This window comes from Zonotrichia albicollis, chromosome 5 (assembly GCF_047830755.1).
Source record: "Zonotrichia albicollis isolate bZonAlb1 chromosome 5, bZonAlb1.hap1, whole genome shotgun sequence".
In the NCBI taxonomy this organism is placed as follows: Eukaryota; Metazoa; Chordata; class Aves; order Passeriformes; family Passerellidae; genus Zonotrichia; species Zonotrichia albicollis.
The window spans coordinates 42,864,566-42,882,122 of record NC_133823.1 but is presented as its reverse complement, the minus strand read 5'-3'; the positions used below and the strand labels follow the sequence as shown (position 1 = coordinate 42,882,122).

The window sequence follows — 17,557 nt, the reverse complement described above, 5'->3', positions numbered from 1 at the left end:
TGCAGTCTGAGGACCCCTATGGTTTCTCCATAGATACCCCAGTGCACCTACCTGTCTCCTTGTTTCCATGCTTGGGGAATTTCCAGTGTCTAAAACTCCTTCCCTTCAAGCAACCTGGTAGGGCTTGTTCTCCAAACTCAAGTTCTCTCCTTTATCTACCAATTATAGCCAGTATCAAAAGTGTCCTAATTGCTAATGTTCATCCCAGAACTTTTTCCAGATGATGGTTGAGGAAGCTTGTCATCATATATTCAGCAATAATATAATACCATAAAATAAGCCAGGATTTAAAAGGAGGACAGAGATTAATTCAAAAAATCACTCAGAGAAGTAGATCAACTGCCTTGGTAGCTGAGTAAAGCCAGTGCCATTCATCTGGGCATGGGTTTGTTTGGCAGGACTGGATTTAATGCAAATTGTGTGAATAAATTACACCAATCATTTGGAATACCTTGAGCTAAAAGCCCTAGGTAATGATACTTGAGTTCAGTGGGATTTTGGGAAATAAGGCATGGTTACATACCTGAGTGCTGGCAAAAGCCAAAGCTTGTGTTTGACTACAGTAATACACAGTAACATGTATTAATAAGTGATGGTTATGTAATACATATGATATCTGGTAATGATCTTTATATATGTATATTTCCTAACAAGAAGACAGCTGTTGAATTTCACCTCAATACAATGGTACACATTAAATGAATGGTTAGATATGCACATGCTCTGACAGGGAAGTCACTACCTGATACACTTGTGTTTTTTTCCAATTTCAGTTATGTGATACTATCGTTTGAAAACACTGGAGAATACATGGACATGAAACAAGCTGATACCACTCAGTATGTGCCAATGCTGGAAAGGAAGGAGGGCTCTAAATACTCTGATATTCAGAGATCTGTGTATGATCGGCCTGCTTCCTATAAGAAGAAATCCATGTCAGGTAATGTAACTGTCCCTTCTGCATATATCATTGGTATAAATCACTCTTGTGTAAACAGGTATCTGATTTTTGTCCTCTAAATGCACACAAACTGTTTAGCTCTGTTCAGCAAGAGTGTGAGCATAAGCTGTAAGCTAAAACCTTGTGGTTGTGTTCTTCCATCCTGCTCTGGGGGTAGGAGTGCGTGTTGCTGGGGCAGAAGGGGTCCCACTGTGTGTCTGTTTCTGTGCTGAAGCACTGGGCACTTGTGCTCAGCAGTGGAGCTGTAGGCACTCTTTGGAGGCAGAGATTTTATCAGTCCTGTAGTTTGAAGGACTTTGAGCATTAGCAACGACCAATGCTAATGGTAGTTTTTATTGTACTGTTTCCACTTACATTTCACATTAACTGACACTTAGCAAATGCAGAACACTCCCAAATGTTTTCCTGGATTATGTAATGAAAATAATGAATGCATCCTATTCCCCGTCCCTGTTCTCAGAACCCAAATATGCTTTTGTTTAAAAACAGACTCCGCCACCTCTGCCTCCAGGCCTCAGAAATGGAGCCACATCCAGCCCCAGATTTACATGGCAGACTTATGCACTCATGCTCTAGGACAGTCAGGGAAAATGAATCACTGAATTTTGACTGGATTTTTTCCGGCATTTTTCATAAAATAAATAAGAACTGTTGCCATGAATTCCTGACCCTTTTTGCTGGTATTGGATTAGTCCCAGCGAATACTTCCTGGGAAACAACTGTGCTCAGCAAAAGTAAATGGATAAGAATGTACATGCATGCACAAACCATAATGAAGACATCACCTCTAAATAAATATTTTTGTACCACACAATGAGTAAACAACCTGTGTGACAGCCCAGTAATGTCCAGCAACAATTCTTTCTCGCTTTACTTTTTCCTGCTGTTCACAGGGGAAAAAAATTACAGACAGGAAAAAATTCCAACCTGCTTTTTAATACTGGCTGTTTTTAAAAATACAGTATGTGTCAGTGACTGATGCAGACAGTAACAATAGTTACTATGAAAAGGCTGTTTTGGTCATGGTACTCTGCTAAAATTACCAGCTCGGAATCATGACAGGTAGGGGAAGATGGATTCTACTTTCACACTCCACAGCAAAACCACGTCTTTTTTCTTTTTTGATAGAATCAGAAGTCAAAAACCTTCTTTCAGATGACAGTTCAGAGGGCCTCAGCCTATTGGATTTGCTGAGCTTCACCTACCAGGTTGCACGGGGAATGGAATTCTTGGCTTCTAAAAATGTAAGTAAATAAAAAAGTACGCAAAAATGGAATAAGGTGTAAAAATGTCTTCTGCAGTTATGGTTTTAAATTTAGATTTTGAGCATGTGACACAATATAGTATTATTTTTGGAGATATAGAGAGCTTTCTCACTTACCTGGAAATGGAGATCACCATGGTGGGAAAAAATCAAAGCAGCAGTCACTTGTCTTCCCCTGCTTCATCCTGTGACATTGCTGGAGTCAGGGTACCAGAGATGGTGGAGGGTTAAAGCAGGGTCTGGGTGAAGGGTCCATGCAGTCACAAATCAGCATGGTGAGAAGCACAGGCATATCATTAGTACATGATGGGAAAGGGTGATCTCACTTTTGCCTCCTCCCCCCTAAAATGCATCTGTGTGAGATCTTGCTGGTCCTGAGGCCTGGTGCCTCCCTGCCACTGTCAGCAGGTGCTTGTTCAGTAGAAGGCCTTGTTAGGACTGCACCTAGAAAGCCAACCCTTTTGTAAGGCAGTGGCCCTCATGGAAAAAGCATGTCCTTGAACAACTCCATTTTTCTCCACGCAGTGTGTGCACCGTGACTTGGCTGCTCGTAATGTCCTCCTGGCTCAAGGAAAAATTGTGAAGATCTGTGACTTTGGGCTGGCTAGAGACATCATGCATGATTCCAACTATGTCTCCAAGGGCAGTGTATGTACTTAATCTCGGGAGCTCTGCTTTAACTGAAATGAAAATTGTCAGTTTTAAATGCTATTTCATGTTTTTGCCATTTTGTGTTAGATATAGTAATTGACCACTGGGATGAATGTGCCTCAGAATAATTTATCTTCAGATCATGAATTCCTGTAACTTTTCTAACTCTGTTTTAAAGTGAAAAAGTACACATTCAGTACTTCACTTCAGTCTGACATTTTTAACTGGCAAGTTTTGTGACTAGATGAATTATTAAGGAACTGTCAACAATGACATATCAGACCTTGTTCATCAGTGCCAGATTTTGCATCATACCTTCAATCATTTACTACCTGGTCATTTGCCAGTAATGAAATGAATACAGCTATGGTTTAACTAGTTTTTGTGGGGAGCAACAAGTAGCATTGCTTATAATCCTGGTACCTCTGTATTAAATTTTATTTAAAATAAACACTAGCAAGGTTAACATAACTTTTCTGATAGAGAGATGTTATTCCTGGCTATCAAACAAGAATTGCAATAGTAATAATTTATTTAATGACTAATCTGTGTGTTTGGGCTTTCTTTCTTTTTATTACAGACTTTCCTCCCAGTAAAATGGATGGCACCTGAAAGTATTTTTGACAACCTGTACACAACATTAAGTGATGTCTGGTCTTATGGCATTCTGCTGTGGGAAATATTTTCTCTTGGTATGTACTGTGAATATTTTCCTATGTGTAGTGATCAAGTTTTTTCAATTCAAACTGTTCTACATGAAGTATTTCAAATTCTGCATATAAAATATATATGCATGAAATCCACTGTTAGATGTTCTTCTGTATGGGATTTCAGATTCCAGTGTTAGGTGTGAAGTGAAATGTCCATACTCTCCCCAAGTTCTCTTTAGTTTTGGTATGGATTTTTTTTTGTTCCTTTGTTTGAGGGTTTTGCTTTTTTGGTTTTCTTTGTTTGTTTTTGAGACATACATTTTTTTTTCTGTAAAACTAAAAGAACTGTGTGAAAATCTTTTGTGGAAAAGTATTGGTGTGCCACAACAGGATTGATTTTCTGTCTAATATGAGAAGGAACATGTTTCTCCCTTGCAATGGGGTGCCTGGGGCTGCAGCCAGCTCAGCAGCTGCTTTGGAACAGTCTCTATACACGTTTCAAAAGAGCCTGTCTTAGTCCCATTACAGAATGAAAATAAATGTCAATCTTCTGGGACACTGATTTCTTATTTCCAGGTCAACACTGCTCACACAGTTGGTTTATGGCAGCGTAAAGTGGTTATGACAATATATAGCAGTTCCAGACAATGTGCAGCTCCCAGCTGGGAGCAGCCTGGCTCTCTCCTCAGCCTCATTAGTTAATTAATTAGCCTCCTGGACGGGTGGATGGCCCGCTGCAGCGAGCCTGCATTGCCCAGATTTACTGCCAGCAGAATTACTCATGCCTCTGTGGTGTCTACTGCTGCCCCACGGCAGCCCCAAGCCTAATGTTATTTGCTAGAACAAGTTGTCACATAACTGCTTCTCAGAAAACAACAGTTGCACCACTATTTATGGTATTGATTTCTGTAATCTCTGGGCATCACAAGCTCCTGTAAATAGCCATTCCCTGATATCCCTGGGACACATTGGACAGCTCAGGAACTGAAGCACTAAACTTCACTGCTCTAGCTGTAAAGAAGGTTCTGAAGCTCATTTTTAGGTGAAAACCCTGCTTTTGAAAGGGCAGAGGTTTCTGAAGTAATATTATAGTATGCCTCCTCCATCTGAGAAAATTGTTCCTTTCTGGAAAGCAAAACATATCCTCAGCAGTGTTTGTTAAAAACACTTGATACCATGTTGACTTCAGCTTGAATTACTCTTACACATCAGCAACAACTGAGCATGAGGGCAATGATGTCTCTGTGCTGCAGCCCCAAATTATCAGTTAACTGTGGTAGCTTGGGTCAAGCCCAAACTTTTTGACAACCCATGCCAGAGCAGGCTGATTACCTGATCCAGGTATTATCCAATCTCTGTCCCCAGTACATTCTATAAACACTGCAAAGGTATTTTTTTCTAACTAGCATCTACTTCAAACTTTCCTAGCCAGTGTTTCACATTAGGGCTTAACGTAGCTATTGTCACCAAGACAACAGCTCTGATGTGAAACACTGGCTAGGAAAGAATCATTCTGATGTCATGTTAAATTGTAGTGCTGACATTAACAAGAAGATAGTATTTGGGAACTCTGCATGGAAATTTAAGTATAGAGTAGTACTTTTGCTTCTCTTCTTTCTGCAGGTGGCACACCTTATCCTGGCATGATGGTTGATTCTACTTTCTACAATAAGATCAAGAGTGGATACCGAATGGCCAAACCTGATCATGCCACCAATGAAGTGTATGTGTGCATTTGGCTTTTCCACACCTGCCCAGTCTCCAGAGAATTCTGGCTTCAGTTTCTGTTTGATCAGTTATGTTCCTCTACCAGCTGGTTAAATTGGTTTTCTTCTTATCTGCAGGTATGAGATTATGGTGAAGTGCTGGAACAGTGAACCAGAGAAAAGACCTTCTTTCTACCATTTGAGTGAAATTGTGGAGAGCTTGCTGCCTGGAGAGTACAAAAAGGTTTGTAATTTTCTCTGTGTTTTCTGTATACTGCTTCAGAGGGAATTACAAGCATTGTTCCAGCCATGAGAGCCATGAGCACTGAACTGGCACATTCTAAGCTATGTGAATTATGTGATTAGCATGGGAACATTGCATGTTTGGTTTCCTCAGTCAAACTGGCTGAGAGAAGCAGTTCTGCAGTATTAACTGGGAAACAGAACCCTTTATGTCTAATTAAATCCTAACAACTCAATTTTTCTACTGGAGAACTAGTTCTGTATATTTTCATGGGATTTTGTAGGCTGTGAAATAATTGTATAAAAGGGACTTCTTGGCCCATGAGTGTAATCTCCCTGTCTCTTCTTCAGATCCTGACACCAGCAAGTTTTCCCCTCACATTTCTGATAGCTCTGAACAAGTTGTGCCTTCCCCATCATTCAGTGTTTCATTTTTCTGACCTACCTTAACTCCCTTTTCCTTACCCTTCTTTCACATCTACATGTCTGCTTTGTGCTGCCACAAAGCTTTGCTCCTGCATCATCTGAAACTTACATATCACTTCTCCCTTCAAAGCAATTGAACATTCTGGACTTCTCTATCCAGTACTGCTGGCTCATAGGGCAGAATATTTGCTAGGCTAATGAATCACAGCTGCCCATCTGAAGAAAGGCAGCCTTAGTGAATAGCATCTAATGAAGGGTTGAAATTAATATTTTCAGAGCTATGAGAAGATTCATCTGGACTTCCTGAAAAGTGATCACCCAGCTGTCACACGCATGAGAGGGGACTCTGACAATGCTTACATTGGTGTAACTTACAAGAATGAAGACAAGCTAAAGGACAGGGAGAGTGGATTTGACGAGCAGAGGCTGAGTGCTGACAGTGGATACATCATTCCCCTGCCTGACATTGACCCTGTTTCTGAAGATGAGCTTGGCAAAAGGAACAGACACAGGTAGGTGCAGTTTACAGATCCCTTAGCCCATAGTCACCACTTGGGGTCATGTTCGACAATGTCCATTTCCCCTTTCCAGCACAGTACTCTGCAAATGGTTTCCTTAGCTCTGTTCAAACTACTTACCGGGGAAGTTGCATATAAATATGGTAGTATGACTGCCCACAGTGTTTCCAATGGGAAAAAGTTAACTTTGCCTGTTTTGTGGTGTTCAGGGTAAGGTGTCTGCTAGTAGGGGTCTTACGTGTGTTTTTAGGACTCCTTTAATAACTTGGTCAAGTCATAGGAGCTGTTTTGTGGATCTGTGGGCACATTTTGGAACACATTTTGCCTCCCTGGAGCTTCATATGAGACCTCAAAGGATTGATTTGTTTGTGTGAGACAAATTCTAAATCTAGGAGAAGTTTTTGATAATATCTTCCATGTTCTATGTCTATATATCTCCTAGTTTTCTATGAAAGCAGGGTGCCCAGAACTTTTTACCTCTTTCTTGACAATTTGCATGACCAATGCCACTACAACACAGCACTGCCTGACCCTAATTGTGAATGATGGAAGTTTAATTCAGCCCTTAATTCACAGTGTACAGATTCAGCAACCTAGAAATGCCTTTTTTCATTTTCTTCTTCTTTTTATTTTTTATATTTTTGTGCTTTATTCAATGAGGGAAGAAAGAAGTCCCTAAAAGTACTATCAAAATTAAGACATATTATCTCTGTCTGTTATCCTTATCTTGCTGTTATTGCTATCTTGTTTTCACCTGACCTCCCTAGATTGGACTAAGTGACCTATTGTCACAGTAGTGTCATAAAACTACTTCTCCAACAAGTATCTGGCTGAGAGTGCCAGCATGCTCCTTTGAATTTCAAGGTGGTTCACTACTTTTGATATACAAGGTATGTCATGTCCTAAGAAACTGGTGGTCATAGTCACCTAAGATTGCACTGTGGGTCAGAAAGCATCTGGGGAGGTAGTGTTCAGTTCTGCCAGAGACTGGGGTGTTTACCCAGCCAGAGTCACCACGTACCTTATCTCTGAGATATCTGTCTCTTCCAGTTCACAGACATCTGAAGAAAGTGCCATTGAAACTGGTTCCAGTAGCTCCACCTTCATCAAGAGAGAGGACGAGACCATTGAGGACATTGACATGATGGACGACATTGGCATCGACTCCTCAGACCTGGTGGAGGACAGCTTCCTGTAAGGCACAGCCGCCCGCCAGCTCTGCACACAGGGAACCTTCCCCAGCTCTCCACAGACTTCTGCTCCACACAGAAAACCACTTTATTGCAACGTCAAGGATGTGAAGAGGAGGTGGATTTGTAGAAAGGAACGCCTAGGAATGGGCAGAGGACTCAGCCTGAGTATAAATGAAAGAGACATGTTGAAGATGGATATTTTAGTGTTGCTTCTTGCAGTACTTCAGTAGCATCTCAGTGTTGTTTGCCATTCCAGCTGGTAGGAGGATGAAGAGAAAGGCCACAAACAGACTGGTTTTGTGTTTCAAGGGCATTCATATGACTTTGATGGATCAATTTTCCACTGCAGCAATACTTCACCATTGTAATTATGTAAATAACTGACTACTCAAGGATCTTTTGAGGTGCACATTGAACAAATGCCATGGATTTTAGAAGAGGTCATTCATGAATTCTGTGTACTTCCTCCCTCAATCTCAATGTCAGCTGCTGTTGAACTATCATGTGAATTGAAGAACATGTGAAAACCACTTTTGGACCTAAAAGGTCTAAAACCACAAGGGACTGACCAGTACTATAAAACATGTTACTTTCCACCATTAATGCAAGTAAAGGGGAATAATAATGATAATAATAATAATAATAATGATAATTAAAATTCAGTCTATAATAGGTGTTAGAAACCTAGTAAGTCTTTATTAACTATAGAAGGTAGCTGTTTTCAAAATAATACTACTACTGTTTTCAGTAACACTAAATGTATATTTTACAATCCATTGTCCTTCAGTAAAAGCACAATATCAAAACACTTTTTTAAGTTCAGGGGAGAAATTTCCAGCCCCAAAAATTTTATGAATTTTTTTTTTTATCTACACCGAATAGTAATTGTTTTGGTTAGCTAAAACTACTTTAACATGGAGAAAAAATTTAAGATTTTTTTCTTTCATGAGCTGAGTAGCTTTTCTAATCAGATGTACTAGAAGCAATTAGTTTTCCTCTGATTAAGTGGGGTCCTAAAAATTTCAATTAAAAAAAATTATACCAGATTTCTAAGATGCTGGAGAATGGAAGATTATGATAAACCACCAGCAATACCTCATTATTAGTGTTTCATGGTACTCAAAAGAAATCTTATCCTGAGGTTAGCTGTGAAGAATTGATTTGATATTTAAACTGTTCAAGAAACAAAGATATTTCTCCTAGCCTGAAATGCAACTTCAAATAAGCAAAAATAAATATGCAGAAAATATTCTTGTCTTAGTTTTCAAATTTAAACAGGAGCAAAAATCTCGACCATCTTTGCAGACTGTAACTACAAAAGGTAAATGCTTTGAGGAGTGTTTTTTGGAAAAAAGTGCATGAAAATGAATCTGCTCTCAGCCTGCAATTGTTGATTTTTGACACCACTTATATGAACAAAGTATTATGATTACTGCTATCACTGTACAATGTGTTATTGAGATATGACGCTTTGAAAGACTTACATGTGAAAAATATTATATCACTGCCAAGGGCTCAATCCTTTCTGGTACTCAGCTTTCAAACTTTGCCTTAATTCAGTGCAATGAGCACCTCGCAGGATATGCCCAACCTCTGCTACGATCCAACCAATGCAAATGTGGTGCAAACTCATCCCTGTGTTGAAGTATTTTCCTAGGAAGTGTGAAAGAGTGACTGACAGAACATGCTCCCATGTTAAACCACAGTTTACCTTCAAATAGCCCTACAAAAAGCTTCGTAAGTCCCCTTGACTTCACTTGTGGACAGCTACAGATCAAACAAAAGCAAATGCAATTTTGGCAGTGTTACAGTGTGGGACACTGCACAAATCATTCTGGGTCTGAGTTTCAAGCTGTCACCTGGCTGAGGCCATGCACAAGATCACAGCAAATGTGGAAACAGGACCTGAAGCAAGCCCCCCACATTTCAACCCCGATGAAAGCTGACAATCAGGAGGAATGGTGATTGATGGTGCATCCTCTACTTCTTGCATTTGACAGATCAAGAACAAGTGTCTTCCTGGGACCATGCTTTTGCCAAACACTGAGCTCTGTATGGGGACAACTGTGAAACATAGACTCTTGGTACAGCCAGGACAGATGAGATGGTGTGAAATCTCCCTCCAGTTATGAACCATGAATTGAGGAAATGCAAATTGTCTATGGATATCCCAGATACCTGAATGGCCACTCGAGATGACATGTGCCTTAATTTGCATGCGTGGTCTTTACAACTACACATTCAAATTAGGCAAGATTCACCTGCGTTTTTGCACATGGCCTGGTGTTCTTCAGGGTTTGAAAATCAGCCCCAGCATGTTTTATTATGTCAGTTACTGGAATCTAAGGACATTTTCATGCAGCTTTGCCTTCCCCTCACCAGCCTCATTCTGCATCTCACAGTGCATCTCAGGCTAGACTCAGCCAATGAACCAGAGCTGGCTCACTTTCTGGTACATGATAATGTTAATTCCCCATCTTGTCATGAGTATTGTACAGATCAATTGCATCCCTGGCAGGGGTCTAGCCAAACCCAGCTCACTGCAGGCTTGGAATCAGACAAGCTGGCCTGGAAACTGGAATGAGAAGAAGAGGAAGAGAGAGGATTTATTAGAGAGGGAGAAGTGTGAAAGGATGAGAATGAATTGTTTAGTTTCACAATATTATCAGTATTACAGACTTTTTTTTTTTTATGGCTTACTTTTTGAGAAGCCACTGGAAGAGGTATTCCCAAACCTTTTGCTACAGTAATTGTATAACGACAATCAGTGTTATCCTACAAAATGCAGCTTTTGATTTGGAATGGCCAACCAATTCCTTACAGCGTGGTCTGCGACTTGTACAAAATGGTCCTATTACATGATGAAGGATGTGAGATATGATGATGTTATACATCAATATGTATATAAGTATTTTTATATAGACTTCTAGAATACTGCCAAAACATTTATGACAGCTATATCACTGCCTTTGTTTATATTTTTTTACTGTGATATATTCCACAGGCACGTTAACTGTTGCACTTTGAATGTCCAAAAGTTATATTTTAGAATAACAAAAAAGGAAGTGTTTCCAAAATGATGGCTGTTGTGAAATGTTTGAAGAAGGGCAAACTGGCCTGAATGATGGTAGGCACAAAATGTATTTCAAAAATGCCCCTGTTGATATTTTGTCTTTGAAAAAACCTTGTAAATGAAGATCTTTATATTTCAATAAATGATATATAATTTAAGGATATGTGAGGGGTCTATACTCACTTATTGAAAGATGGTTATAAAGAATCAGTCTTGCTCAGGGATTTTTTCCCTCAAGAGGTCTTTGAACTGTCTGTGAAGCCATCAATCAGTAAAGACAACCCTATCTCCGAGCCCTTCCAAGGGCACAGTGAGGGAGTGCTGGCAGCAAGTGAGCAGGATACCGAGTGACATCTGTGGGCAGTCATGTTATCTCCCAAAACACAGCAGGTATGGTGTCCCAGCACTGGGTGGGTGAGTGGGTGAGTGGGTGGGCACTGGGCTCCCTGCCCAAGATGAGACCCTTGGCCTTGGCACCATGTGTGCTGGGGTTGGGGCCTGCTGCTCTGCACACACTCAGGAAAGGCCCTGGCTACAGGGTTTTTTCAACTTGTGCTGAACTCACCACCATTGTGAATCACACTAAAGTTTTAGTATGGTTCTGTGCTCCCACAGAATCAATTTTACACAGCATATGTAACTGAATGTGAATTTGAGAAGATTTGCAAGATTTCAACCTGAAATCAGAGTTAAACTTGGCTGCTGCCCTTCCTGCCTGAAAGGCTCTCTTGGTTTTCCAGTGGGAGCCGGGCTAGGCTGGCTGTGGGAATGCCCTGTGAATGGGTAGGTTAGCAACCTTCTGTCCTTGGGGTGGTTCCTGTTCTTGCTGGGAACTTGCTGGGAGATGAACTCTCCATCTAACAAATCCCCCTCCTCACTCAAATGGGGTGCAGCATCCTGGGCCCTGGCCTTGGATACGAGTGACAGTAGGTTGTGTCTCCTTTGTGTGTCCTCGCTGAAAGGAGCCTTTATCCTGAAGCGGGCACAGACACACAGCACTTCCTGCCACCCCAGGGGCACAGGAAAGAGCCCTGGAAGTGCTTGTGCCCTCACATCCTGCTGGGCTGTGCACCTGCTCTTCTGGCAGCTCAGCAGCTGTGTGAGACACAAGGACGGATGGACTCATCAATTCTGCTGTGTGGGGTACCAAAATCCCTCTCTATGCCAGAGCCTGGCTACAGAGCCTCCTCCCAAGCACGAGGCATGGCTGTGTGTGCCTGTGAGCATATCTGTCCATGCTGGGGAGCATGGAGAGTGAGTTTCTCACCTTCTTGCTGAAGCAGACCCATTTTGGGCAAAATTCTAGCTCCTTGCTCCACCAGGCTGGGGGTCCAACATGAGTTCCACGCATCATCTTGCTCCCTGTCTCAAGGCCTCAGCAAGTATTTGGATGGAAATGTGCTGAGGGCATGCAATGGCACAAGGCAGAGGCAGTCTGCCCAGGAAACAGGAGCTGAGAGAGAGCAGCACTGTGCCAGGAGCTGAGAAGGGCAGGCTTCTGGCCAGGAGGATGGGAAGAGAATTACTTCAGGTTATGCAGGTAAAAAGATTTTTGGCTAAGTTGTGCTGCTATGAGTGGAAAAAGTAGCAGGTTCACAAGCCAGGAAGAAGTTATCCAGCCCCCTTGAGATGCTCCCCATGGCTCTGGAAACCTGAGGCATGGTGCCTCTGCAACTGTCTCAGCAAGATTGCTGTGTCCCATCAAGTTATTCCCACTGTTAGAGGCTGTGTGGTATGGGAGGTGTGTGCTGGCATAACCCCCAGGAAAAATGAAGTGGAAACAAAAGACTTTGTAGGCTCAAAAACAAAGAAGAGAGAATCCACCTCATGGGTCTGGGCTAGCTCACAAAGGCAGCAGCTGAAGCAGAGTCCATGCTCTGCTGGAGTCCCATCACTGCTGCCTTCAGCAGGGTGAGGCGTAGCACCCATGGGTTTGTCCTCCTGACCCCATCTCCGTCCTGCACCCTTGGCACAGCAGCTCATGTGAGACCAATAAAGAGTGTGTGGCAGAGGAGGCACCAGCTCCTTCCTCTGCTGGCATTGGTGTTCAATGCTTTTCAAAGGGAAAACCTAGCTTCCAACCCCAATTCATTCCCATCCAAACAACTGGAGCTAAGGATTAGAACCACCTCTAAAAATTCCAGTGTTTCCATTCATTTGTTAATAATAACTTACCTGAAATAAACCCCCAATTTTTTCTTTTCCATGTTGGCCACAAGATGGAAGCAACAGACAAAAATATGTGAAATTGTTCTTTTCCTCATCCTTTCTCTGTTTTTGCTTGCACAGCAACACAGATGTATTGCCATTGCAGAGGCAGAACAGCTGGAGCTCTCAAAGCAATAGGAGGAACACACAGTGTCCATCAGCTCCACTTTTTGTTTGGAAGAACTTTGAACCTGTTGTGATAACTGTGTTTTTTTACAGGATGAGACTGGCAACTGCCTTGCTATCCCTGATAGTGCTGAAAGGACTATCTGCCTTTGCCTCAAAAACTGTACCTCTTGTGGAGAGAGAGGGAGGGATTTAAAATAAAATATGATTTAAAATGAGGCAAGAAGTGATACCTTGGTTATCCCAATATCACCTGAGATGATGTCTTTCTCTCTGCATTCATTCTTTTGTTGCTTTAGTGCTGTGCTGGTGCTTGATGGGGAGCTAAAAGCACTGCTGAGCTGAGGGCCAGGTTCATGTGTCTTTGTGAGACTCAAAAAAATAGTTGGGACCAGCCTAAGGTACGTACCAAGACCCCCAAAATGTAACCCCTAGAGATCATGGGGGGGTGGAGGTTAGCTCCAGTTTGCAAGTTATTCCCTGCAGCAATCTGATGTATCCACTGTGCTGTACCACCCTGCCATCAGCTCTGCTGGCCTCTGCCAAAGGAGCATTGTCTGCTTCAGCATTTCTACATAAAAGTGATCCAGGCTTTGTAAGAAGGGGGATGTAATTTATTAGACCACCTGATAAATCTGAAAAAAAAAAAAGAGAAGAAGCTCACATCAGGTACTCGAGCCCTTGAGGTGGGGCTTGGGTAGTCAAACCTGGGTTGGGTTTTCCAGCTCTACTAATTTGCCTCATAAAAGCCTTCTTTTGCATATTACTGCTGGGTGGCTGAGACAACAGCCCTTGTGTTGCCAGCAGAAGCAGGTGCCAGCTCACACCCAAGTCTGAGAGAGCCATTTAAAGGCAGCTCTAAGCTTTGAAATTGCAGCCACCTTGTCTAAGGAAAGCCAAGCATGTGTGGGTTCCCAGAGACAGCTCTGCAAAAAAGCACATATAGGTGTAGTCGTATTTATACCAAGTGCATTTGTGATCTCGTTGATTGAGTGCTTTTAAAGGTAGAGTTCTGCTTTTTTCACAATCTATTTGACATGCAAAATGATGGGTGCTTTGGTAGGCAAAAATGCTACTATATTGATGTGGGAACAATGTCAATGTTCTAAAGCTAATCTTCAATTACACAAAAAATAGAGTCTACTCTAGTCATTTAACCTGGCATGCTGTATGATACAAACCAGAGGGTTTTCCCAAATTAATTCCCATTTGAATCAGAGCCTGCCATCTAGAAAAAAAAATACGCAGGCTTTTCTCATCTCTGTGAATCCTTGTGTAAATATCAGGTTTTGCAGCTGCTTACATATGAGACAAGTGTTCTTAGTTGAACACTCTGGGCATGCACCAAACCAAGACTTATATTTTCGCACTGTTTGCTCAGAGGAGCTCAGAAACCCTATCATTTCTAGTCTGATGGGCTGGATGAGCAGGGAAGTGGGATTTCATCAGCATATTTTAGTTGGTTTTAGTGTAGTTCCTGGTGTCTGCCTCCAGCAGTCCTGGTTACGTGGGTGCAACACTGATGCTCTGTGTATGAAGTGGGAACTCCTTTGGCTAGAAGGTAGTGGAGGTGGACTGCCCTGAAGGAGAAAAGATGCCTGTAGGGAAAAAAAACCAAAACATAGCACTTCTATTCAGTAAAAACATGCAGGTGAATTTAGTTAAATGTGTTTTCCCACTCTATCACATGACCTTTCCATGCTTCTTTGAGCTGTGTCTCCCTGTTGTTGGCTCAGAGAGATTGCTCAGTGAAGAGCAGGAGGGGTGTCACTGCCAACCCCTCCTGGGCTGGGTCAGAGCTGCTTGCACTTGGCTTTTATGAATGCAAAAGCAGGAATGTTAGAGGACCCTCCATGGCATTTCCAACTAGAGTGCAATGTAGCCACACAGAGGCTTTGACACTGCCTTTGGCTGCAAGTACAGGGGACAGCTGTGGGCAGGTCAGGAGATGCTCTCTCCTGACTGCAAGGCTTGGCACAAACAGTGACACAGTGCTGGGACATGACACAGTCTGTTTTTCCTGCTGTCTTGCTAAGACTGCACCATTTGATCAAGGGTGCATTTGACTTGGCCCTTTTCTCCTGTGCTACCCTTTTCAGCTTCTCCTGGATGAGGGCTGGGAGCTCTGCTGCATCTCTGCTTCACTTCAAACTTGGACAACACCAGCTGCTGCCAAGGGCCAGAACTGGAGGGGTCCAGTGCCACTTTGAGCTGCCATTGCTAATGCATTTCCACGGCTCCTCCCTGGATCCTCGGCTGTTCCCCTGGCAGTGAGAAACCCTGAGAATCAAATACCGTGAAAAAGCGTTGTTGAAAATGTTCAAGAGAAACTGCATTTCAAGAGAAAATGCATTTGAAAATGTCAGCATACTGTAAAAGAAGACGAAAAAAATGGTGAGAATATATGTTGCTTTACTGTCAAAAACTGAGCAGCCTAAACCTGTCCTGAGCTGCCAAAATTAAAAACTTTATTTTTTGGCTTGAATATTTTGGTGTTCAGATTTTTTTCCTGAAAATTCCTTTTTGGCTGTGAACTAAAAAGCAGGCTATTGGGTTTTTTTGACCCAGTTGAAGTCCACTTTTACGTCCTTCCTCCTGAGGTTCCAAATAAATGCTGGGAGGGGATAGAGGATAGAAGACAGAGAACTTTGTCTGCTGGGTTTCTGCTCAAACTGTGGATAAGGGATACCCAGGCATGAAAGATGCATATTTTCCCCTGCTGTGCCCTGTGGTTGTCAGCTCTGGGAGCCAGTGGGAGCCTCCTTTTCCAAGGGGGTCCCCGACACAAGGGCTCAAACGTGCGAGCAGAACACAGTGGCATGTGTATTTGGGCACATCTGCCTGCTGGCTGCTCCCTGCTCACAGGAACCTCACCATTATGGCTCAGGAGTAATGGGAAAGAGGGCTCTGAGCCCCACCACAGCCTTACAACTTCACACTGGTCAGAGACACTGCCAGTGCTGCCTGGGTTTTGCCAGCTGTGTGGATGGGGCTCATAAAAGACATTTCCAACCTGCCAGCATATTAATCCTGAGACCATCGTAGCCACGGAGCTCTGCTGTGCCACACTGAATTTTGTCACAATACTGCTCAGGTTATCTTCTTCTCCCCCACCAGGTAGAGAGCAGGAGGCTTGTGAGAGCACTGAGCCAGTAGAAAAGAAGAATTTTCTTACACATCTGCTGAGCAGTGTCGATGGAGCTCACGGCAAACCTGCCTCCCTGTCTTCTCCTCTCTCCAATACTTTATATCTGATTCCAGCAGCTTTCTATCATGCTGTCCCCAGGCTCCTGATGAGGTCTCTCAGCCACACACGTACTGCTGGCCCTACTGCTGAGACCTGTTTGACTCATGGTGTGGGAGGAACAGCAGCTCTGTTCCAGGAGACCTCTCCAATAACAGGATCTGCTGCTGGTGAGAGAGGTAGAAGAGAGACAGTCTTTTTGGTAGAAGACTATCTCTTCTACGAAGACAGCCCTTGGTAGAACTGTCCAAAGTACAGTTCTAGATGGTGGGAGAGGGAGCCATACCATGTAAGCACTAGAGAGGATAAACACTATATTATGGCACATCCTAGAGTGCTAGCAGGGATTAAACCCTGTCACCTTGCCCACAACAAAGCACCTCTGTTCTCACTCCCACAGGAGCCAAGACTCTAGTCAAGACCAGTAAGTCAAAAGTGTGACACTCGTGGACCACCAAGAGGGACTATTAAGGATTTAGCCTTGAGGTTATCACCAGAACACCTTCACAAAACCTTAAAAGAAACTACTGCATTGAAGGAGGCTCCTTTAGGGCTCAGAGAATGCGGTGATTCTGGCTTGAAGCTTCTAACTTCTAGATGTGCCTTACCATCACTCGAGACATCCTTGCTGAGTTTTGTGCATTGACATCTCTCTCCTTGGCAGTACTCTGTGAGCTTTTTTGGCCCTGTGAGGAGAACAGAGGCATGGGTAACCTAAACCAAAGGGAGTAGAGCACTGTCTTGTTTTACTGCAGCCAAACAGCTGCCAGAAGGTAAGGGCAGTGATGATTCCATTACTGCCCTACTGCTGGGGGCAGCCTGGGCTGGATTTGAACAGCTGACAACTGATCCTCCTGTCAACTCCCCAAATCACCCATTCTTCATTTCACCTTGAGTTTTACATCCAGTAGCCATGCAGCAGCTAAAATACTGTCAGATTATTATTTTTATGTCATTATATTGTTGAATCTGATCTGATGTAATGACATTGGATTGTTTATATTTATATAAACTTGACTATACCTTCTCTCTCTTTGAATAGACAAGCACTCCAAATATTGGGAGTGTTTACAAGTTCCTAATTTTTAAATGAATCTGGAAAAAAGAAGATATTAAAAATAGTTGAAAAATTTTAACAATTTTTAAAATAGTAATAAATAAAGTAAATTGAAAAATCAATTATTATCTATCTCACATTACCCACAGCCTAGGCTGAGATAAAATCTTTTTAGTACAGCAGGCACATCTTGAAGACATACCATCTTTGCTAACCATCTGAATTCTGGCTTTAGTA

The 17,557-nt window shown here is 42.5% G+C and overlaps 1 protein-coding gene across 1 annotated transcript in view; it reads left to right on the top strand.

The window, feature by feature from the left end:
- Positions 1-10,848, top strand: part of PDGFRA (platelet derived growth factor receptor alpha) — a 43,674-nt gene extending 32,826 nt beyond the window's left edge. Inside the window, exons 16-23 of the mRNA XM_074541497.1 lie at positions 774-940; positions 2,090-2,205; positions 2,751-2,873; positions 3,457-3,568; positions 5,150-5,249; positions 5,371-5,476; positions 6,178-6,413; positions 7,470-10,848. Coding sequence (XP_074397598.1) covers positions 774-940; positions 2,090-2,205; positions 2,751-2,873; positions 3,457-3,568; positions 5,150-5,249; positions 5,371-5,476; positions 6,178-6,413; positions 7,470-7,617 — 1,108 coding nt within the window. The 3' untranslated portion in view covers positions 7,618-10,848. The remainder of the gene's footprint in view (positions 1-773; positions 941-2,089; positions 2,206-2,750; positions 2,874-3,456; positions 3,569-5,149; positions 5,250-5,370; positions 5,477-6,177; positions 6,414-7,469) is intronic.
- The last annotated feature ends 6,709 nt before the right edge of the window (positions 10,849-17,557 follow it).